Here is a 22,924-nt window from a genome sequence, read left to right as displayed (position 1 = left end):
AGTGACTATGATGAAATGTTTAATTTTTAGTTATTTATAGTCTTAATTTAATCTATCAGTTGAACTAAGCATTATAAGTCTACAAATTTTTTGGGATTATTTCAGATTTTATAAATTATTTTGAATTAAGCCTAATTATCAAGGCTTACGCCTTGATACGCCTTGAGGCTTACGCCTCGCCTTGAAAACAGAAACAGCCTCGGTTACCGTTTACGCCTTTTTAAACCGTTCTTCTCATTCCCACACTCGGTCTTTCACGCTCGATTCCGACGAGATACAACAAAATTCGACGAGATATGAAGGAATCCGACGAGCTATGATGGCCTAGGATGGCAAAGTTTCACGTGAATTTGACCTTCACCGCTTGAAATGCCCAAAAAAATATGAATTTTATCGTATAGCATCATACGGTATCGTACATTATAACGGAATTTCATTTGGATTAATTTTATCGTACATTATAATTATTATAATGTATCGTATCTCCTCGTAAATTATTATACAATACGATGAGATACGATACATTAAAAATATAATGTACGATAAAATTCATACAAATGAAGTTGTGCTACAATGTACGATAGTGTACGATACCTTACGACAATATATGATGTTATACAATAAGATACGATAAAATTCAAACTTTTTGGGCATTTTAAGCGGTAAAGGTCAAATTCACGTGAAACTTTATCATCGTAAGTCATCATAGCTCGTCAGATTCCCTCGTATCTCGTCGAATTTAGTTGTATCTCGTTGGAATCGAGCGTGAAAGACCAAATGAGGGATTGAGAAGATAGAGAGTAAAGTGAAATGAGTTTATTTGTTCAAAATGACATTTTTATCCGAAATTGGGACAAAAGTCCATTTTAAGATATTTTTAAAATATGAGGTCTAGTCTCGATATTTTGTTAACTTTTAGGTCTAAAAAATAAAATTTCTCTTGTGATATATTATGACTGTGTATAACAAGTCCGGGAGACGTTTAAATCCAGCCTACCTGGTCTTGGTTGAATCCTAAATAATTGGATTAAAAGACACTTGCAAAATTCAAATTAGTTTTGATTTTTGTATTTAAAGGAAAGGAAAGAGAAAATAATTAAGCCATTCAATTAGAATTCATTTCTTCTTTATTTTGGTCGTGCTCCCTTCTCTGTCTTCTGAGTCTTAAGGCTAAGATACTATTTGTGCTTTGTGTTTCTGAAATTTTGATTTTCTAACACTATGTTCGCTGTTAGCCCACAATTATGTCCTTTTGGTATACTTTGAGTTTATAGTGTTGAATCTACTTGTGTGGTAGCTTGGTGTTCTTGAGGAGCTCTTGGAGTCTTGTTCCATAAAATATGAAGAGCTTCTATGGAGAATCAGCATTGATCTTGGATCAATGCCATTCGGTCTGTTTTTTTTTTTTCCAAGTGGTACAAATCTAGTATAAACGTGTACGTTTCCTCTAATGGTTTCTATAAAATGTTTTCGATAGATATAATGATTTTTTTTTCGAAATTCCACTACACAAGACATGCATAGAAATGTTTCTAAACCCATAATCATTTCCAACACTATTCTTGTCCCAACAGAAACCCAAAAGTTCAAAAGCCCTCATTTTTCAGTTTCAATTTAGATAATCATAAAGGGAAAAGATAACACCCTCGTTCTTGATTACCCCAAGCACAAACTATAAAGATTTGTATACGTAGAGTAAGTCCATAAATTCTCGTATCCCAAAATCAGCTTTATATTTCAGACAGCAAGATAAGAGTAAGAATCAACACATAGAAGAAAAATGAATCATCATCATCAATCGTGGGCTCTTGGAGGCGGTTTTGGTTCCCTACGACGTCGAGACGGTGATGAAGATTCCCATAGGGGAAGGTATGGCTCGTGACCGCTTAGTGTGGCACTACGAAGAAGATGGGGCTTACTCGGTCCGCTCCGGTTATCAACTCGCGATGGTCGGGGAAATTCAGGAACCCTCCTCCTCCTCGGCCTCTAACTCTTATTGGTGGAAGAGACCATGGGGGTTGACGATCCCCCCGAAGATCAAACACCTCATGTGGAGAGCTAGGTTCGACTCTCTCCCGACATGTAGGAACCTCCAGAGACGTGGCGTACGTTGTCTCCCTTTCTGTAATTTCTGCGGTGAGCTCCCGGAGAACGCCTTCCATGCCACGTGGAGTTGTGACCGCGCTCAGGCTATTTGGAGGGCGTCGTCGCTGCAAAGATGGGTTGAGAAGACCGGGCCGCTACCTTTCCAGGAAATCTGTAGATGAGCGGCGGAGTGTCTGTTGGTGTCGGACCTGGAATTTTTCTGCGGGCTGGTCTGGGCTGCTTGGTCTGACCGGAACCGGCGGCTCTTTGAAGACCAGGTCAGACCTCCGGAGGCGTGGGTGAACGATGTTGCTAGCTGGCTCACAAGCTTCAAAACCCACTCGGGGAAGATGGATGTGGGGGCCTCGCGCCCTTGACCGCGTCGGGAAGCGTGGGCTCGGCCGGATGTTAAATCTCTGAAGTTTAACGTTGACGCCGCGTGGGATGCAGCAACCAACAGAGCGGCTATAGGCGGAGTGGTTCGTGACCATCGAGGCGCGGTGGTGGGGGTGATGGCCACCCTCATGAAGGATGTGGACTCGGCGCTCACGGCGGAGTGCCGGGCTATAGCGGAGGGGCTGCGCTTTGTCCAAGCTTACGGGTGGCGTATTGCGGCGGTGGAGTCGGACTTCCAACGAGCTACGCAGCTTGTCCACAACCGGAACACCCGATGTCTCCAAGGTCCGTTGATTCACGGTATTTTGAATTGTTTAGACTCTCAATCTATCACCTATTTTTGGGCGCCTCGGGCCTGCAATGAGGCTGCAAATTGTATTGCTAAGACTCGACTTGATCGCTTAGAGTTTGATTTGTGGTGTTTGATAAGCCCTGCGTGGCTGGAACCGTGTATTCTCAAGGATATTAAATCATCAGTTCTTTCCCTAAAAAAAATCGGACTTTAAAGAAAGAAACCCTACTATTTCCTCTCTTGAAATTCGAACCCTAAATCTAACTTACCTCAAACATGAAGGAGACTGTGGAGGCGCCACACGGAGAGGAGTATTGTTGAAATCGTCTTACAATTTCTGTTGCCCTAAACTTCTAAGTCAAAAGCCACAACAAAACTCCCCAAAAACCATCATCTATGCCCTAAAATCAGGGACCCTGGAATTCTATGCTTGGTATATCTTCATTAGACTTGGTCAAAATCGGAATTTGAATTTTAGACGATTTCAAATTACATAAACTAAAAATAACAAAAATTAATCTCGAGTAAAAAAACACATCAATTTTCGCAACGAAATAGGAAATTCAAGCAATACTAATCAACACGTCAACAAAATAAAATAAAATAAAAAACTGAAACTAAGAGTATGAACACACCTGGTGGTCGTGACGATGAGACGGTACGGTGGGAGCTCCGACGAGAGGTTTTCAATCGTACAGGTATTTTTTTTTAATAATCGTACTGGTATCAGTGGAGCTTTACTTTTTCTTTTATTTTTCTTTTTTCTTTTTAACTTAGAGCTTTACTTGGTGATTTTTTTTTTTTATATATAAATATTTGTTGGTACGTCGCCTTTACGTTTTTTTTAGTAAAGGAGATTAAAATTAGGTGTGTTATTGGGTTGAATTATGATTAATCGGTTTTTTCATGTGCTGGTAATCCAAATCGTTACGATTAATTTTTTAGTTTTAAAACTCAAATCAACCCGATTGAAAGGTAAAATCAAATCAAACCAACCCAAAAATAATCGGGTTCGTTTTGTTTAGTTTTTTCAAATTATAATTATCGACAAATGTCGTTTTAACTCGAATGAAAATCATATATTTATATTATATCTAATACATTATGTCAAATAAAATAAAAATTTTACTCATCTTTAGAAAATTTACATATTAAAATAAAAATTATGCAAATTGCTCAAAGTACCACATTCTCACTAACTTTTTCCAAAAATCCCCCAAAACTTAATTTTGGCCAAAAATACAAGTTAGCCTCTTGTGAAAAACCAAGTTTACTCTCAACTTAAAATTTTCTTTCAATCTCACACCTACCATCTCCAAACTAATTAATACCTCATTTAATACCATTTTATTATATTCCGAATAATTTTTTTTTATTTCTCTTCTCTTAATTTATCTCTCTCTCTCTCTCTCTCTCTCTCTCTCTCTCTCTCTCCCCCTAACCGAGTCTCAAACCAGTCTCTCTCTCTCATTCAAACTCACCCAAAATCACCGAGAGAAGAAACCGTTCTTCTTCTTTGAATCGCGACCGAAACTCACCCCGAACACGAATCCCTTCACGAAACCAGTCTCTCTCTCTCTCTCCTTCTCTCTCTCTCTCTCTCTCTCTCTCTCTCTCTCTTATTCAAACTCACCCAAAATCACCGAGAGAAGAAATTGTTCTTCTTCTCTGAATCGCGATCGAAACCCACCCCGAACATGAATCCTTTCACGAAACCAGTCTCACTCTCTCTCTTTCTCTCTCTCTCTCTCTCTCTCTCTCTCATTCAAGCTCACCCAAAATCGTGACCAAAACCCTTGCCCGAACACGACTTCACGAAACCAGTCCCTCAAGTTGCAATGTCTGACCCACTCAACCCTATTCTCGAACCCACAAAGCGAAAGAGTCCTAGGACGACAGGGCCCAAACAACCGGAGGAGTCCGGAGCGACCACGCCAAACCCTTCTCCGCATGCCTGGAAAAGGAAAACGATTGTCGGCCAAGGTGAACACGAAGAAGCCCCACCGTGGCCTGAAACCCACCTTCGAAGGTTTGTATTTGTCTTTCATTTATGCGATTTAATGGGTACCGTTTTAGGTTTCATGAATGTGATAGTTGTGAAATTGTGTGAATTTGTGTGAAATTGTGAGATGGTAAATGGTCAGAAAATTGTGTTAATTTCCATTTACTTTGGTTAAGTAGAGATTGTGACGAGGATGCTTGAGAAATTAATATGTGTATGTCTAGTAACATCTCTGGTTGTTGGTTGTACTTTTGTTAACTAAATTGTGTTTGAGATTGTGATAGTTTTGGCTGAAATTGTGTTTGAGATTGTTTGAGATGGTAAATGGTCGAAAATTGTGTGAAATTGTGTTTGAGATTGTTTGAGATTGTGAATTGTGTTTGATATTGTTTGAGAATCTGATAGTTTTGAGATTGTGTGAAATTGTGTGATGGTAAGTGGTCGGAAATTATGTGAAATTGTGCTTGGAAATTGTGTTTGAGATTGTGTTGTGCTCGTGTTAATTCTCATCTTATTTGTTACGGTATTCACGGATGGAGGAGGTACATTTCTGAATCAAATATGGTTGATCATAATATCAGTTTTTATGGAACGCTTGAGACGTTTGATAATCAGCGGCTATCGGTCCAGAAGTGAAGGCGATGTTCAGCAATTCTTATTCTTTTTCTTCTTATTGTTTTTTCGCTTCTATAATGGATTGGCAAAAACTAGGACTCATTGGAATACCTAAAAAAAATAACCACCAAGGCATAAATTAACAAAATACTCACACGGTGTCCTCAAGGTTCATACCGTGTCCTCAAATTAACAAAAAAAAAAAAAAAATTAGAACTTTGATTGATACTGCTATTGCTAAGTTACGAATTATAATTATCTTCCTATATAAACTTTGATTATTTTTTCTTAAGCTTTTCTATAGCTAAAGCATATGCGATTATATCTTAGCGAATTTCAAATCTTATCTATCAGCAATAAAAGTGGTACCTAGGATAGCTTAGTGGTAATTCCACACTACCTCCTGTGTGGAGGTCGTGGGTTCAATCTCCATCGTAGCAAAGCTGCTTTAAAAAAAAAATCTATCAGCAATAAAATAATAAAATAAATAAGCTCTAGGTGCTAACAGCATGGAAGTATCAGAACTTTCTTAGTAGCAATTAATGACCATAAGAAAATCATAACGCCAAGGTCAACAACGAGAAAAACAAAATAATAAAACAGCAAAACTGGTGTATCTTAATAGCCTAATTCTCGAACGAACACTTGAAAAGCAAGCACAAAACAAAATAAAAATGAAAATCACGACTTCTCTTATCTGCTTCGTTCGATTCTCTATCTTGAATCTCCATTTTTTCCTACTAAGAAGCCCTACGAAGTTTTCTAATGACATCGGTAAGAATCAACATATTCCTTTTTTCATTGTTAGTATAATTTCTTTCAGTACATCTTTCATTCTATATTTTATCTTTTTTTTGTTCTAATATATATATATATATATATATATATATATATATATATATATATATATATGTATATATATATTTACACACTCTTCAAAATGAAAATGAAAATGAAAATCACAACTTTTTTTTTTTCTCTACTTCGTCCCGTTAGCTTTTTATGGCTGAGAAAAACAACGTAATGGATTGAGAGCTGAGCAATCCCTAGAGCTTCTCGTTATATAGACCTACGGGTATATAGAGAAATTATCTTTATTTTAGTTAATCAATAAGATTTAATTTGATTATATATTAAGCCTACTAATTGGTATTACACTTGGATCACACACATACGATGACTTTATAAAATAAAATCTAACATGGCTCTCGATTTTGATCAGTCGGAGATTGCTTCGTCGGGGACTAAGAGTTGTGATAGCATGGCCAAGAAGAGACAGGTTTTTTTCCTTCTTCTTTTTCTATATTGGGTCTCTTCTGAGTTTAGGCATTTGAGAAAGGATTGGAGACGTGGGAGAAGGAGCGTGAGAGATGAGTGTTTATTTTTATTTTTTTAAAGAGTGTTAAATGATGGATATATAGGTAATTTCTTATTTTTTCTGATCCGGGCTAAAAAAATAAATAAAAAGGGAAAATAAAATTAGAGGAGAGTATAGAGTTAAAGCACATTTTTTACAAAGAGATATAGACAAATAGCTTACGTGGCAAAAATTAAGGTCTGATTTGCCTTTATTTATTAACAAATTCGTCACTTTTTCTTTCCTATTTTTTCAAATAATTTTTTTTTTTGCATCAAAACTTCAAAAATTCGTATCTTTCTCATACGACCTTGAAATTGAGTGATTTCAGATCCTAAAAATTCGTGGCGTCGAGATCTTCAAATAGACCATTGTATTTGATGAAAACTTATGTTTAATGCATCATATTTACGTTTCCATTTATTTTTTTTTTTGATAAATTTCAGTTATTTCCATATTTAAGGTAATAACGTGATTTTTCTACATTTATGGTATTAAACATGATGAATCTATTTTTGAAGATCTTGGCGTCACTAATCCGTAGGATTTGGAATCACTCAATTTCGACGAATTTTTGAAGTTTTGATGCAAAATAATTATTTGAAAAAAAATAGGAGAGATAAAGTGACGAATTTGTTCATAAATAAGGGCAAATCGGACCTTAATTCTTAGGGAAATTGAGTGATTTCAGATCCTAAAAATTCGTGGCGTCGAGATCTTCAAATAGACCATTGTATTTGATGAAAACTTATGTTTAATGCATCATATTTACGTTTCCATTTATTTTTTTTTTGATAAATTTCAGTTATTTCCATATTTAAGGTAATAACGTGATTTTTCTACATTTATGGTATTAAACATGATGAATCTATTTTTGAAGATCTTGGCGTCACTAATCCGTAGGATTTGGAATCACTCAATTTCGACGAATTTTTGAAGTTTTGATGCAAAATAATTATTTGAAATAAAATAGGAGAGATAAAGTGACGAATTTGTTCATAAATAAGGGCAAATCGGACCTTAATTCTTAGGGAAAATATCAACAATATCAATTGTGTTTAATTGAAATGCGAGATCTATCCCTTGAATTTCTAGAAATATCAGACATATCCTTACAGTTTAATATAAATGACATATACCTCCCCTAAAAAATGTTATATTACAAATTTCACCATTTTCGTTTATTTTTTACAAAAAAATAATTTGAACTCCTAAAAATACCCTTAATGAATTTTTTTTTTATTTTCTATTATATATACAAAAAAATTAAATTAAAAAATTTTCTTTATAAAAAGTTAAGTATTTTTTTTATATAGAGAGATTTTAATTTTTTTTTTAATAAAATAGTAAATAAATATTTATTTTATCAAGGGTATTTTGGGGACTTCAAATTATTTTTTGTGAAAAATAAACGAAAAGGGTGAAATTTGTAATATAACATTTTTTAGGGGAGGTATATATCATTTATATTAAACTGAAGGGATATATCTGATATTTCTAGAAATCGAATGGATAAATCTCGCATTTCGATTAAACACAGTGGATGTTGTTGACATTTTCCCTAATTATTACTACATAAGTCATTTGACTATATCCCTAAAAATTATCAGTTAGATCCAAAATCACACGTTTAAAAGTGACTTAATTAGTTATAAATCTCTATAAATAATTTACGGTTCTCTAGTTTACTATTTTACCAAATATTTACTTTACCAAATATTTATTAAAAGTTGAGTAAGTAGTAAATCGTATAAGGCTATATATATATACATCAGCGAAAAAAGAATCGCGAGAGGACTAAAATTAGGATCTTTCTAAAGTTCAGTAGCTCGATTAAAATATAATCTCCCGCCCGAATTCCCGAAATACCCCTCCGCCGTCGTCGAATTTTCCATCTCCACCACCGCTCCCTCAAAATGGACCCACTCTCAGCCCTTCGAGAGTTCACGATCCGCGGCGAGCTCGAGAAGATCGTCCGGGTCGGCGACGAGTTCCGGTTCGGTTCGGAGTACTCGTTCCCTTGCTCGACCTCGACCGCTTTCCGGTCCAAACAAGGCAATCTCTACATTCTCGAAACCCTAGTTCACTACATCAATAACCACCACGTGAGGCACACGGACTACCTCCAGATTGCCCGCGCACAAGGGATCGCCGCCGTGACGTTCCCGGATCGGAAGCCGTTATTCGAATACCTCTCCGGTAAGGTCTCGAACTCCGATTCCATCGAGTTTCTCGTCCCGCAAAACCCTAGGTTTCCCGATTCGGTTCCCTCCGCCGGAGAAGAGTACAGACCCGACGAATCCGCCGCGGCACCGATTGTTGTGGACGGGGATGCAGTGGAGGACGCCGGGAGAGCTAAATCGCCGGCGGAATCGGAGAAGGTTGATTTCATGGCTCTGATTAGGGCCAGCGAGAGACCGTTGAAGGACAGGGAAGCCTTGTTGGAGTGCAAAGGAAGGAACTTTCACATGGTTCTGACGGCTTCGACGAGGAGAGAGGAAGAGAGGCAGAGAATGGAGTCTCAGCAGAGGAAAGACGGTCTCGTGGCGAAGAGCAGGCTTATGAGCGCCGACGAGAGAGGGATCGGAGGGTTCGGAGACGATTCCGGGTACGACCCATCGGCCCCGAAGGCGAAGCACTTGAAGGGAGGGAAGGTCGGGGACGGGGTTCCGATAATCTTGGTCCCGAGCGCTTTCCAGACTCTGATCACGATATACAACGTGAGGGAGTTTTTGGAGGACGGGGTTTTTGTGCCGACGGACGTGAAGGCGAAGCAGATGAAGGGTCCGAAACCCGATTGCGTTACGGTTCAGAAGAAGTTCAGCCGCGACAGGGATCGTGTGGTCACGGCTTACGAGGTGCGTGATAAGCCGTCCGCGCTCAAGGCGGAGGATTGGGACCGGGTCGTGGCTGTGTTCGTGCTCGGAAAGGAGTGGCAGTTCAAGGACTGGCCTTTCAAGGACCATGTTGAGATCTTCAACAAGAGTAAGTTTCTTTTTCTTCATTTAAATAAATGGGTTTTGAAGTTTAGGAATAGAGTTTAAGAATCGGCCTTCTTGGTATTGTATGGCGACTCGATAAGTGTGTGTGAAGTCTGATTGGACGATTTTTAATCTCATTGTTTCTCCAGGATTTGGTAGATTGATTAATGTAGAATTGGTGGTTGATTTATGTTTTCTTGGAATTTCAAGGGATTACCTTTATGTCACGCTGAACGTCGCAATAGAAGCCTGTTTTGAATTTTACGAATAGGGGGCTTTTTCTTTAATGGAACCACATTACTATGTTTCTAACTTTTTATCTTAGGACCTGAGTGGCTTGTATTTGTTTTAGAATGATGGCAAGCTCTACAGCTGGATATGATCTTGATTTCATATGTGCTTTTACAATACCTAATTTCAGCATATTGTACAATGCAGTTAAGGGATTTTTCATGCGTTTTGAGGACGACAGCATAGAGTCGGCAAAGACTGTGAAGCAGTGGAATGTGAAGATCATCTCGGTAAGCAATCTCTCTGTTTTACTTTACCATAGTCTAGCTGAATCAAAGGTTTGAATCTGTAATCTTATGACATGTTTCGATTCTCTAATGAGCAGATCAGTAAGAACAAGCGACACCAAGATAGAGCTGCAGCACTGGAGGTTTGGGATAGATTAGAGGACTTTGTACGATCACGCTCACACGCTTGATGTGCGTTAATTTCCGGCGAGAATAGTCGGTACATGATAGCGGCGAACACTTTTTGTAATCAGCAGAGTGAGCCAGAGTTTTACAGTTTCTTGGGCCATAGTTAACTCGGATCGGTTCTACAGACTTGAATCAATCAGCAGAGTATTAGAATAGTCCCTAAGAACATTTGCTTTTATTCGGCGAAAACAATTGGTGGTTTTGTCCCTCTTAGATTGGTGGGTCTGTTTCGTCACAGAAAAGTGAATATAGCTTGTTTAATTATGAATTCTCTCTCTAACTACACAGCCCTTGTATCACTGCGACAACTATTCAGAACTTTTGCAAAGATGAAATAAGATACTTATAGATTTCGTCTACAACTTTCCTTTTTTTTCTTTTTTTTTTTGCTTGCTTGTTTGTTTGTTTATATGTGGTTGGTTCATAATTTTATTGATATTCATATCTGAACAATAGGCTATTTTTTTTTTTTTTTTTAAAGAAAAAAAGAAACCGTATTATTGATACCATAGAATAGAATACAGAAACAATCATGAACCCTGACAAAGGGTCTCTATTAAGAAATAAATACTACATATCTGTGTGTAAAAAACTAGATGAACGTAAATCACAAGCACAGGTACTCAGGCTGAAGCATAGGCCACACAAAGGAAAGCAAAGAAGAGCAGCGACATCGACACCTTGGTTGAGCTTCCATCAGAAGATCCACCCTCTGTCGTAGGTACGGTTTTCGATCCTGTTCCTACCAAAAATAAAAAAATTACATCACAAATTACAAAACACATCAATTTTTTCTTCTTCTTTTATTTCTTTTGGGTACCTGAAGGAGTGTTGGAAACCGGCGTGTCAGAAGCAGAGCCGGACGGCGAAGCAGCTCCTGCGACACAAACACACAACAAAAAAAAAAAAAAAATCATTCGCACATATTAGTACTTTACTACAAACATCCACGCGGGATTCGTTGATATCAATTTTTTTATTATTATTATTATTATTTTACCATTGCAGGTGCTGATGGGCGGGGTTTGAACTTTGCAGGCGCCGGGGAGAGCGAGGGCCTGAGTCTGATTGATGGGGATGCCCATGGTGGAGCCGCCACCGCCGCTGCTGAGAACCTGACAGAGGCATTGTGGCTGAGACCGGACCGTGGTGGCGAGCTGAGAACAGCAACTCGGAGACGGGGCGGTCGAGTTTCCGCTGATGAAGTTCAGGCACGGCGACAGGCTCACCAGAACGCCCGTGCATCCATTCCCGTTCGACTGACCCGAAACCGACCCCAACAATGCCATGCTCGCCACCACGAGGCCAAGGAAAAAACCCGTTCTTTGTATCGCCATTTCAAGGGGTTTGTGAAATGAATTCTCTTTTTTTTTTTTTTTTGGGGTTGTTTGTTGTTTGTTTTGTTTTGTGCTGAGGTACTGAAGAGAGTTCTTGGGAGGGGTTTTTGTAGGGAGTGGAGATAAGAAAATGACAAAAATTTTTTTTGGCTTGTGTGAATATTATATGCGCAGGTGAACCAACTTTTCCTACTTCTCTCAACAGAACGGAGTGTTATGTTTTGGATGAGAGACAGCAAAGTTGGGTTCAACTTCATTTCATACGGAAATTGACATCTCTTTTGCTGCCTAAATTAAGGACTTTTTCTTTTTTTTTCTCTTTGTTGTGAACGGATATAGGGAACGCGGCTATATTGGTGACCAACTTCTATTTTTTGAACGTTGTCAACATTCCAAGGACACTTGTTTTGTATTGATGGTAGCTTTTGACGTGTGATAATTGACTTCCTAGCTTTAGTTGTGTGGTTTTGTTGTTTAGATCTTGAGCTCTAACAAATAGTCCTAATTTAAAACAAGTTACTTGATTATGAATGAAGATTAGTTATGATCGTAAAGATTATGGCGTTATTAGTATCTATCATGTTATTTGACAGATGATCATAAAAATCATCGCTTTATTAATTACCATCAGATTGGTTAACGGTTGTTTTCTTTAATCTTAAATGTTTATATTTCTTTTTATAGTCGCAAATGGTAAGGTGGTAGATTATTATTATTTTTTTTTATTTTTAATTATTTGCTAAATTTATCTTTTCACGCTAGATAATTAAATGTAAATCAACACGCTAGCTCGGATTGGTTAAAAACAAAAAGCCAAGAAAAAAGGAACTTGTAGAACGTTTCAGTCATGATTGAAGTCATTTACTTGCATTGACAATGTAATAATCTCCAGATCAATCAGTCTTCAAACGAGGTCATGTGTTGAGACGTGTCGTTTCCTTGTAATGCAGTGAGGACTTTGGAACAATTTCGAAGTTGAAGCCTTTTAACACACAAAAGCCCAAAAGAAAAATAAAAAGGGTGGCAAAGTCTAGACCCAAAAAGCCGGACGACGGAACGTGCCTCGGTCATTCTTATAAAGTATTTTAGGGTTTTGCCTCAAAATTTCGCTACCCATGTTTTACTTTTAAACGTGCGATTTCTAACACACCAAACGGATTACTCTATTTACGAATGACTCAAGATTGGATCGATACTCGTTTAAGTTTATTGAGCTCGGATACCATGTTAAGTATCATAAAGTGTTATCTCAAAATCAATTGGTAATGAGATGAACAACATTGTCTTATGAGCAATGTTAGTCTTTTTTTTTTCCTCTTTTCGATATAAGATTTCCAACGGTCTTGAGTGATTGTGCATGCTCGAGCAACTATGATGTCTGCTGTCTGCTCTCAAGCCCGAGTACAAAGAACTGGGCTTTCAACCTTGACCCATAATTCGGTCTGATTCAAATAAATCGCAATTTTTTTTTTTTTGAGGTCGGGAGATTCTCCAATGAATTCATAAACCTTTAGTCATGACAACGTTAAGTATTCAAAACAATGAAATATGTAGAAATAAAGAGAAAAGAGTTGGAAATGAGAGAGAGAGAGAGTGTTCCGAGATTTTGAATGTTATTTCTTATTATTTGATATGAACTTGTATCACCTATTTATACATATGGTGGATACATTAGTATATACTAGATACATGAGAGTGTAATAAATACGTGTAATAATTATGCCTAAGAAATAGAGAATAATAAATATTACACAGAGAACAAAACATTGAAAATATGATGACAAATAAATGAAATACTTTTCCCATGTGAGATGGGTTCCAAGACGTGAGGGTTCCCGAGACACGCCTGTCAGGAGGAAAGGCGAAGTGACGAGGTGAAGCCTAGCTTAGGCGAGGTGGTGAGGCTTAGCTTAGGCGAGGTGACGAAGTGACAAGGGATGGCGAACTGCCGAGCTAGATTTCAACAAAATATTTCACCAAAAGAAAAATCAAATGCCAATCAAATAGCAATGAGTCAAAATTTCATGGAATAAAATTATAAAGAGATATTCATTAATAAAATAACTAATTCATTCATGTAATTATTCAATAACAAATAAATCCACCATTAATCCGCGCAATCATCATCATTAGGACTCATATCATGATCATCTATTAAATTCTCGCATGAGAGTACATGTACTTAAGCACCATTTTCACTCGAAAGCTAAGTGATGAGCATTGAAGTATCTATGCCAAAACGAGCGATTGGTACTCCGGTTTGCTCGATTTCGGGCCTATCGGACTTCCGGGACTTAATGGAACATAATGTTCCAGTCCGTGTAGTCCAGAATTTCAGTAAAATCAGAACGAAACACACAATTCTGACACTAATCACGTGATAAAAAAAAAATAAAAAAAATAAACCCTTTAAATGTAGTCCAATATCCTAAGACAAATTTTTAAAAATCCAATAATTAGTATAGAAACAGTACTGAAAATTTTGTTTATGAACCGTACCGAACAAGGATACTATTATCTCATAGGAAATTTTTCAACGTTGGAGAGGGTTGATGAAATTGTGATTTCTTGGTACAAAACCAACTCGGATGATAAAGTGATTTAGCTAAGCTCTCATACACTGAAACCCATGATTTTTTTTTTGGGATTTGAGTCCCCTTTGGTTGGTTCAACTGCTCTAGTATATTCTTTACCACAAAAAAGCATGTAGACCACAACAGATGAATGTTTCTGAAGTTTGTTTCCATACATGAATGACTAGGCTTGCGAATTTCACATTGTGATACCCCAAATAAATAAATAATAAAAGGTGACACTTCATCACATTAGGTTTAGAACACATGCCAAAAAGTCTTAATAAGCCAATCTCAATCTGATAATGCTGAAATAAAAACCCCCACTCTTTTCACAGGTTTGTTAAGGTAGTTGAGCTCCAAAACCAACTTCAAATTCCCACTCATTTCCACACCTATAAAAAAGAGAAGAAAAACCCACAACAAATCCCCAAAACAAAATCTCACTCTCATCTCCCCAACTCCTAAAAACAAAACAATCAACCAAAAAAAAAAAAAAATGGACGGTCTTCACGTATCGATGGCGATAATGATCGCAGTGGTGGTCCTCTCGGCGACCCCTTCTCGGGCCCAGATAAGCACGCCGTGCAACGCGTCGATGATCGCGAGCTTCACGCCGTGCCTCGGCTTTCTGACGAACAGCACCGCGAACGGGACGTCTCCGACTCGAGACTGCTGCGACGCTCTTCGAGCGGTGACTGGGTCGAGCATGGACTGCGCGTGCCTCATTGTCACCGGGAGCGTCCCCTTCCAAGTCCCTATCAACCGCACCCTCGCCGTATCGCTACCCCGCGCCTGCAACATGCCCGGCGTCCCACTCGGATGCAAAGGTATTACTCGAAACAACGACATTAATCAACGTCTATTTTTTTTTTTTTTTTTCAATTTAAGAAAAAATTTGTCACGTTTTTTATTTTTTAATTTTATGTGACAACTATATAGTAGTGGGGCATTAATTACTGTTGAAGGGAAAACAAATTAAATGTGTCTCACTTTGATTTTAATTTAGCGGGAATTACTTGAAATTATATAATAACAGAAATTACATGTATAATCAGACTTTGTTATTTTTTTTTTCTATGTGTGACATGTTTTTTTTTTTTTTTATTTGGCAGCAACCGGTGCACCCATTCCTGCTCCAGGTAGTAATCGAATATTATCATTAAACAAATTTTCCCATTGTCATTGTGCTTTATGCGCTATTACTTGTGGTGTTTTAATTAAAATATTAATATTTCTGTTGGTCATGAAATCGTGTTTTTCAGGCCCTAATTCCTTCGGACCAACTATGTCTCCATCCGCTAGTCCAACCGGTAAAAGAAATGCTCATTTTAATTTACTATACATAAAGAAATCAAAATTAAATACCATAGTACAAGACATAAAATTTTATGTACCTATTTTAATGGAATTCATATTTTGTTGAGCAGGCTCTTCTTTTCCTGTCCCCATTTCGCCGGCGCTCTCACCAGAATCTGACACGCCACTTTTGACTCCCCCTCCCACAACCACCGATGGAGCCGAATCTCCGGTGGGTACTGCCGGAAGCCGCCCTTCTCTGACGCCATCATCGGCGGTTCCCTCACACGGCCTCTCGGCTTATACTTTTCTATCTGCCATGGGATTTCTAGTCATTAAGTACTTGGTCTAGTTTGTAACATTATGAGATTTAGTTTGAATGGTTTTATGATATTCTTTATGGGTGTGTGATTAGTATAAATGCTTTTGGGTTGATTTCAAGTTATTGAGAGTTAGATTTGGTGATTGATTCTTGTAATATAGCTATTTCGTTAAGTTTGTTTGGGGAATTATTTTTAGGACCGGTGTGTACTTCTTTTGACTATTTCAATTCATTTTGAGAATTTTATTTGGGTGATCAAGGAACCAGAGGGTAATAGTGTTTGATTTTTGGCAACAAAAATTTAGAATTGAAAATCCCACATAAAAAATGAAGAATATAAATGATGAGGTTAAAATGATATAAAAAAAGTGCTTTCTATAATTATTGTCATCTTCATTAGAAACTCTAGATGAGATGAGTAGCAAGCAGTCAAATGTTGCATGTAAATCAAATCTTCATTTCGAATTCAAATAGTCCATAATTTTCTCCATAAATTTTGGCTATGAAAAATAAATGAATTTTGGCTACCAGTAAAATGTTGTATTTGATAATTAACTATAACTCATAAGAGCATTGTACCAATCCGATTAATGTTTATAAGGTATTATTTGTGATTTTAAAGATCTAATATAATTAACAAGATTTAAATGTCGTTTTCGATATCGTTTCGGGCTCTTGATTTATGAAAAATCAATATACCAATGAAAAATTATTAAAATTCTGAAGAAAAACAAAATTGCGAACGAAAAATGTAATTTTTCATAAAATATTGACAAGTCGATGAAAATCTGCACGAAAATATGTTGCATAATACATTAAATATATATATATATATATATAATATTAAAAGCATATACATACATACATACATACCTTTCTATTTAAGCTTGTAAAATATATGATATTTAAGTAACAATATTTTCTATAGAATATTCAGCACATAATATGTATTATTTTAAGGATAAATTCTATCTTCACACTCTGAACTATAACACATGTAACAACCTCTATCCTACCTTTTTTTTTTCTTTCTTACAACCGTTCTCCTCTAATTTTTTTTTATTTTTAAAACAAGTCCTCCGTCAAATATTTAACAGAATTTAAGTGTAAAATTGTATTTGCATTTTTTATCATTATTAATATTAAAAATAAATATTTAAATAATATTTTTTCATTTTTTTAAATCATTTTCAACATTAAAAATAAATATTTAACCTTATTTACTCTCTCTTTATTTTTTTTTAAACACAAACAGATAAATATTATAATTTTTTAAAGATAATTAAACAAAAAACAAAAATAAACATTATACAACTTCTTTTTTTCTTTGTATGTTCAAAAGAGAAAGAGCATGCTTTAAATTTTTATTAATCAATATATATATATATATATATATATATATATATATATATATATATATATATTAATAATAATATTTGATTAAAAAAAGTATTAATAACATATATTAAGAGTATATTGGTAAATTTTATTTCAAACTCATTTATATGTTAACACGTGTCTAACTCTGTTAAAAAAAAAAATAGTTAAAACATTTGTAAAATTCGAGGGGAACGGTCGTAAGAAAAAAAAATAGGATAGAGATGTTAGGATTTTAAATCCCTAAAAGAAATCTTAATTCAATTCAAGAGAAACCAAACTATAGATCTTAATAGCGGAAGCGTACCTGAATCCATGGATTACAAACACCAAGAGTTGGGATGATCTTCTGATTGCAGTTTGCCTGAGAGTCTGGAGTATTCTTGTTGATGGGGATACAAGAAAATTATCGTACGTTCTGCAATCAGGGACCTACCCTGTTATTAATAACTGCCAAGCAGTTACTAATAACTATTGCTTATTTCTAATTTGGCCCCTCATCAAATTAGATTAGCACTTATGGTAGCCACATAATAACTTCATGACAAATATGTCCTTAAGTCACAAACTTTATTATAAATTAGACCACATCAATTTTGACTTAATTAATAATGACCCAACACATTTATTTAATGACATTAGTAGTCCCAAAATTATTCTAACAATCTCCCACTGGACTACGCATGTATAAAATAAATGTGTCAACCTTAGCGCGCAAAAATTGTCATTATTATGATGTGACATATTACAATCTCGTCAATCAATTACATCAATGTAGGATCAAAGTTGTTTTCGTTGTATCAATCACAACTAAACACGTCAATGGTCACATACATCAATATAATCAAATGACATAGATCAATCATGAATATGTGGTAGATAAAATTATATGCAAGGTGATCTATTCATATCAATTTTATCCGATCCTACTTTAAAGAGATCAAACTTTATCCTGAATATGCAAAATGTAATAAACTAATATCATAAATCTGATCAGAAACAACACAAGCAAACATAAAGCACACAACATAAATAAAACAAATAAACAAACTCCCACCGAATCTAGATATCCTGAAGCTCTACAACACACATATGAGAAGTGTGTTCTTGAAAGACCTTCGGTGGTAGACCCTTTGTAAGAGGGTCCGCTATCACGGAGTTTGTTCCTAAATGCTCTATGTAAATCTGTCCACTTTGCACTATTTCCTTAACAACTAAGAACTTGATGTCGATATGTTTCGACTTCGTTGAGGTCCTGTTGTTGTTGGAATACATTACGGCTGATTTATTGTCACAGTATAACTTAAGCGGCCTTTCAATTCCTTCCACAATTCGCAGCCCCGTGACAAAATTCATCAGCCATATACCATAGTTGGATGCCTTATACATACATCCACCACAAAAAAGACCATAGCCTGATGTGGATCTCCTACTATCTTGGCATCCCGCAAAATCGGAGTCAGAATAACCAATGATCTCCAAATGGTCTGACCTCCTATATGTGAGCATGTGATCTTTTGTTCTTTTCAAGTACCTCATGACTCGTTTGGCTGCTTTTCAATGATCCATACCTGGATTGCTTAAGTATCTGCCTAAAACTCCAACAATATACGCAATATCCGGACGCGTACAAACCTGAGCATACATAAGACTCCCAATTGCCGAAGCACAGGGAATCTGTAGTGCTGGACCTTTATCTTTAGCATCCTCATTTTTCCTCTTAAGATTCTTACTTTTAGAGGTACTTGCGAAATGAGTACTTTCAGTCTTATCTTGCTTCAATCTTTCCTCCTTTTGAACACAAAATGAAATGAGCTCGTTAAGAGACCATTTCTCTTTCTGGCAGTTATAACTGACCTGAAATTGACTAAATTTAGGAGGAAGAGATATAAGGACCAAATGGACAAGCAAGTCATCCGATAACTCAAGTTTGAAGCAATATGAGACATTTCCATAATGTACTCCCTTATGTTTTCATTGCCCTTGAACTTCATTGAAATAAGCTTCTTTAAAAGAGTGCTCGTTTCAGCCTTATCGCTCTTTTCAAAGCGCTTTTCGATTTTGGCAAGAAAATCTTTGGCATTGGTGATCTGTTCAGACACCGCACCCCTAAAAGCTTCAAGTATGCCGCGCTTGATGATCATAAGACTCATTCGGTTAGAACGGTCCCACTCCTCATAGATCCGCCTATCATCGGCGGAACTAGCGCATCCGCAAGAGAAGCCGACTTATCCATTCTAAGCGATAAGTCAAGATCCATGCAGCCAAGAACAATCATCATGTTCTCCTTCCAATCCTTAAAGTTGTTACCATTAAGGATTGGAACCGAATTGAGATTAGCAGATACAGTAGCAACAACTGAAATAGAACAATACAATCACATAAACATATATACACAAAAATTTAACCTTAATAAGCAATAAAATTCAAATAATGGTAAATCCCATCCCAAGATACCTAATGCAACATCAATATCAAGTCTTTGGACAATGATATTAACTGCTAATGGTAATCTTGTTGTAATGATCAAACACTAACAATAAGGCTCGTGAAAAATTAACCTATCTTTGGATCGATCAATTATTCACAAGTAAAACTTTACTATTGTTACATGTTTATCATCACAAATATGTATATGTAATTTGGCCAGTCACTAATCTTCCTTTGGGCCGACTAGTATCCGCATAAATTAACACATACACAACATCTAAAATTCTTCATAAATAATCTACACAAGAGAGGTCACTTTGGTGACATTTTTGTTTCAATTATTTATTAGAAATAATAGACAAATATTTATTTATAATATACCATTAATTTGAATTATTAAAGCTTCATGCCATATATGTGCATTAATATATAATTATGCACTAATGCCTAAATATTATGCATTGACTTAATCAAATAAAGCATACAATATATATATATATATATATATATATATATATATATTAAATCAATTGCATAAACTGATTCAATATGCACATGCGTGAAGACATAATGATATTAACGTGTATAGCAAAAGAAGGATATACTGAATACACGTTTATAATATCCAACTAAATAAACAAAGGAAAGTAATATTTCCTTACATATGCTATACACAAAAGTAATTGTCACGTATGACCATTGAACATAAAAAAATACTAGAATAATCACAACAATGCAATGCCATTATTCACTCACAGAACTGAAAAACATAATTAATATCACAGACTAAAAAGCATCAACGTGGGAGTCATAAAGATGTCATATGCGACAAAGTTTAATAACACAAAACTGATACTTTTCTGTAATCGCAAATAACCAAAAAAACAACCAAAATCGCAAATTGCAAAACGCAAGCCAAAGTTATTAACTGTAACCGACATTGATTACCAAAAGTGGGTCGATAACCAGAGGAAATTAAAAAACCTCAGACTAAAGACCACAATCAATATCGGCAAAAATTCTCAGGAATTAAATAAGGAATGCTCTGATACCAATTGTTAGGATTTTAAATCCCTAAAAGAAATCCTAATTCAATTCAAGAGAAACCAAACTATAGATCTTAATAGCGGAAGCGTACCTGAATCAATGGATTACAAACACCAAGAGTTGGGATGATCTTCTGATTGCAGTTTGCCTGAGAGTCTGGAGTATTCTTGTTGATGGGGATACAAGAAAATTATCGTACGTTCTGCAATCAGGGACCTACCCTGTTATTAATAACTGCCAAGCAGTTACTAATAACTATTGCTTATTTCTAATTTGGCCCCTCATCAAATTAGATTAGCACTTATGGTAGCCACATAATAACTTCATGACAAATATGTCCTTAAGTCACAAACTTTATTCTAAATTAGACCACATCAATTTTGACTTAATTAATAATGACCCAACACATTTATTTAATGACATTAGTAGTCCCAAAATTATTCTAACAAGAGATTGTTGCAGGTGCTATAGTTCAGGGGACAAAAATAAAATTATTTTACTAAGTAGACAAAAAAATATATTTTAGTTATAATTATCTCGGCCCATACATTATATTAACTACAAAATAAGTAGAAGGGTTGTGTTTAATAAAAATGTCTCAAATATTAATTCATTCATTTACTTAGATAGTCATATTTGTTTCTCAATAGATATAGATAATTTTATTCGTATGATATGATAATAAAAAAATTATTTTTATACATTTTATATTGATTTTTATCTAATATTTGCGGTATTTTTCTAAAAGAATATAACGTACATATTGTAAGAAACGATATCCAATCATATCCCAAGTTTATATCCTATTCAAAGAAAATATTTTGCTTTGCGGCAGACTTTCGACCCATAGTAAATAAAGATGCCCGCCCAATTAGTATGGAAATAAAGTAACAAAATAAGTAAGAAAAATGACATATGTAAAAAAAACGACATTAAAATGAAAATAAGATTAAAAAAAACGACAAAAAAAGGTATATGAGTGACGACAAAACAAAAACATGACTTTTGATGCCCGCACTTCTATCGGCAGCGATTTTTTCACCAAATTTTACTGAAAATGACCGGCATTTTGAACATTGGTTAATTAACTGTGTAATAAATACATGATGTAATAAAAATCGTATTACAATTTCATCCTAAGGGGGTGTTAGAAACCCTGAAATAAGATTAAAAAAACATAACTTCCTTAAATTTTTCTTGCGTTGTTTTGATTGACAAAAATTTAGCAGAAACAAAGTGTGAGGAAAAACATATATCTTAAATATAATTCCCTTAGAAAATTCCGTGAAAAACTTATTTTTACCTAAATTTGTACAAGTGAACCCCACATATCTTCCTTCTTTTTCTCTCAAATTCACATGACTTCAAAACACAATATATAATTTTATATCAAATTTTCATATTGCTTCAAACTTTACCACTCCATCTTAAAATCTGGCTTCAAATACAAGGGTTGAGAATGATTTTTATGATCTTTGCAGAACTTATCAAACGAGGATTGCACAACCTCCCGAACTGAGAGCACTGCGCAATAAATCAACAAGTCATGGAATGCATCAGTATGAATGTATTTTCAATTTCATCTCCAAATGGGTTGAGTACCTCACGGGTTCAAGAAATCTTCGAACACGACGAGATCTTGACATCTTGGCGCGGTGGAGGAAGCACCAAACCATGTTTTCGATCTTGTCCATTGTAACTCGTGACATACCTATTATCTTGGTCTCAAATGTTTTATCTGATTCTGTATTTAGTAGCCCGGAATGCACTATTGATGATAAACAATGTAGTTTAAATTCTGAAATGGTTGAGACATTAATGATAGATAAATATTTGACTCTTTATTCAAGATGAGCTCGAGAGACATTCGTCGACATCGATCTTGTGGACGATTTTTATTATGACTTCTCAATTGTAAAGCTTATCATTTTTTTTTTAATGTTTTGTAACTTTGAATTGAATATAGATTTATAGTCACTCTTTCCTCTATCGAAATTCATCTCTTTGAATCTGGTCGGAGAAGTTTTAACTAGTTCTTTTTACAATAATTTCTTGATCATTATCAATGATTTTTATTTTAGCACCATTTTTTATATTTAAAATT

General features: G+C 35.6%; 3 protein-coding genes across 4 annotated transcripts; 2 read left to right on the top strand and 1 right to left on the bottom strand.

The window, feature by feature from the left end:
* The first annotated feature begins 8,526 nt into the window (after nucleotides 1-8,526).
* PHP (PLANT HOMOLOGOUS TO PARAFIBROMIN) lies at nucleotides 8,527-11,207 on the top strand. Its single transcript, XM_089616786.1, has 3 exons — nucleotides 8,527-9,732; nucleotides 10,167-10,249; nucleotides 10,345-11,207. The coding sequence occupies exons 1-3, from the start codon at nucleotides 8,664-8,666 to the stop codon at nucleotides 10,435-10,437; spliced, it is 1,245 nt and encodes a 414-aa protein (XP_089472912.1). The 5' UTR covers nucleotides 8,527-8,663; the 3' UTR covers nucleotides 10,438-11,207.
* LOC149393134 (non-specific lipid transfer protein GPI-anchored 26-like) lies at nucleotides 10,952-11,892 on the bottom strand. 2 transcript variants are annotated; one of them, XM_089616788.1, is made up of 3 exons: nucleotides 11,436-11,892; nucleotides 11,256-11,312; nucleotides 10,952-11,171 (listed from the first exon to the last, which is right to left on the bottom strand). In XM_089616788.1, exons 1-3 carry the CDS (start codon nucleotides 11,770-11,772, stop codon nucleotides 11,059-11,061), a joined length of 507 nt encoding a protein of 168 aa, XP_089472914.1. In that variant the 5' UTR covers nucleotides 11,773-11,892; the 3' UTR covers nucleotides 10,952-11,058. The 2 variants fall into 2 exon arrangements, with proteins under 2 accessions (XP_089472914.1, XP_089472915.1); XM_089616789.1 differs by having other exon boundaries at nucleotides 10,952-11,177; nucleotides 11,436-11,864.
* Nucleotides 11,893-14,787: 2,895 nt separating this feature from the next.
* Nucleotides 14,788-16,225, top strand: LOC149393133 (Bifunctional inhibitor/lipid-transfer protein/seed storage 2S albumin superfamily protein). The gene is made up of 4 exons (XM_089616787.1): nucleotides 14,788-15,175; nucleotides 15,461-15,487; nucleotides 15,611-15,658; nucleotides 15,776-16,225. The coding sequence occupies exons 1-4, from the start codon at nucleotides 14,845-14,847 to the stop codon at nucleotides 15,994-15,996; spliced, it is 627 nt and encodes a 208-aa protein (XP_089472913.1). The 5' UTR covers nucleotides 14,788-14,844; the 3' UTR covers nucleotides 15,997-16,225.
* Nucleotides 16,226-22,924: the final 6,699 nt, after the last annotated feature.

This window comes from Urtica dioica, chromosome 6 (genome assembly GCF_054948205.1).
Source record: "Urtica dioica subsp. dioica isolate 48M chromosome 6, U.dioica_male_clone48M_v1_H2, whole genome shotgun sequence".
NCBI classification, from domain to species: Eukaryota; Viridiplantae; Streptophyta; class Magnoliopsida; order Rosales; family Urticaceae; genus Urtica; species Urtica dioica.
Note: the sequence above shows the minus strand (reverse complement) of the source record. Positions and strands in the feature narration are given on the sequence as shown.

Coding starts and splice junctions, on each gene's coding strand:
- LOC149393134 (XM_089616789.1), bottom strand. CDS start 11,772: ATGGCGATACAAAGAACGGGTTTTTTCCTTGGCCTCGTGGTGGCGAGC. Junction 11,313..11,435: donor GCCCATCAGCACCTGCAATG/GTAAAATAATAA, acceptor TTTGTGTCGCAG/GAGCTGCTTCGCCGTCCGGC. Junction 11,178..11,255: donor GGTTTCCAACACTCCTTCAG/GTACCCAAAAGA, acceptor TATTTTTGGTAG/GAACAGGATCGAAAACCGTA.
- LOC149393133 (XM_089616787.1), top strand. CDS start 14,845: ATGGACGGTCTTCACGTATCGATGGCGATAATGATCGCAGTGGTGGTC. Junction 15,176..15,460: donor CGTCCCACTCGGATGCAAAG/GTATTACTCGAA, acceptor TTTATTTGGCAG/CAACCGGTGCACCCATTCCT. Junction 15,488..15,610: donor TGCACCCATTCCTGCTCCAG/GTAGTAATCGAA, acceptor CGTGTTTTTCAG/GCCCTAATTCCTTCGGACCA.
- PHP (XM_089616786.1), top strand. CDS start 8,664: ATGGACCCACTCTCAGCCCTTCGAGAGTTCACGATCCGCGGCGAGCTC. Junction 9,733..10,166: donor TGTTGAGATCTTCAACAAGA/GTAAGTTTCTTT, acceptor TGTACAATGCAG/TTAAGGGATTTTTCATGCGT. Junction 10,250..10,344: donor GGAATGTGAAGATCATCTCG/GTAAGCAATCTC, acceptor TCTAATGAGCAG/ATCAGTAAGAACAAGCGACA.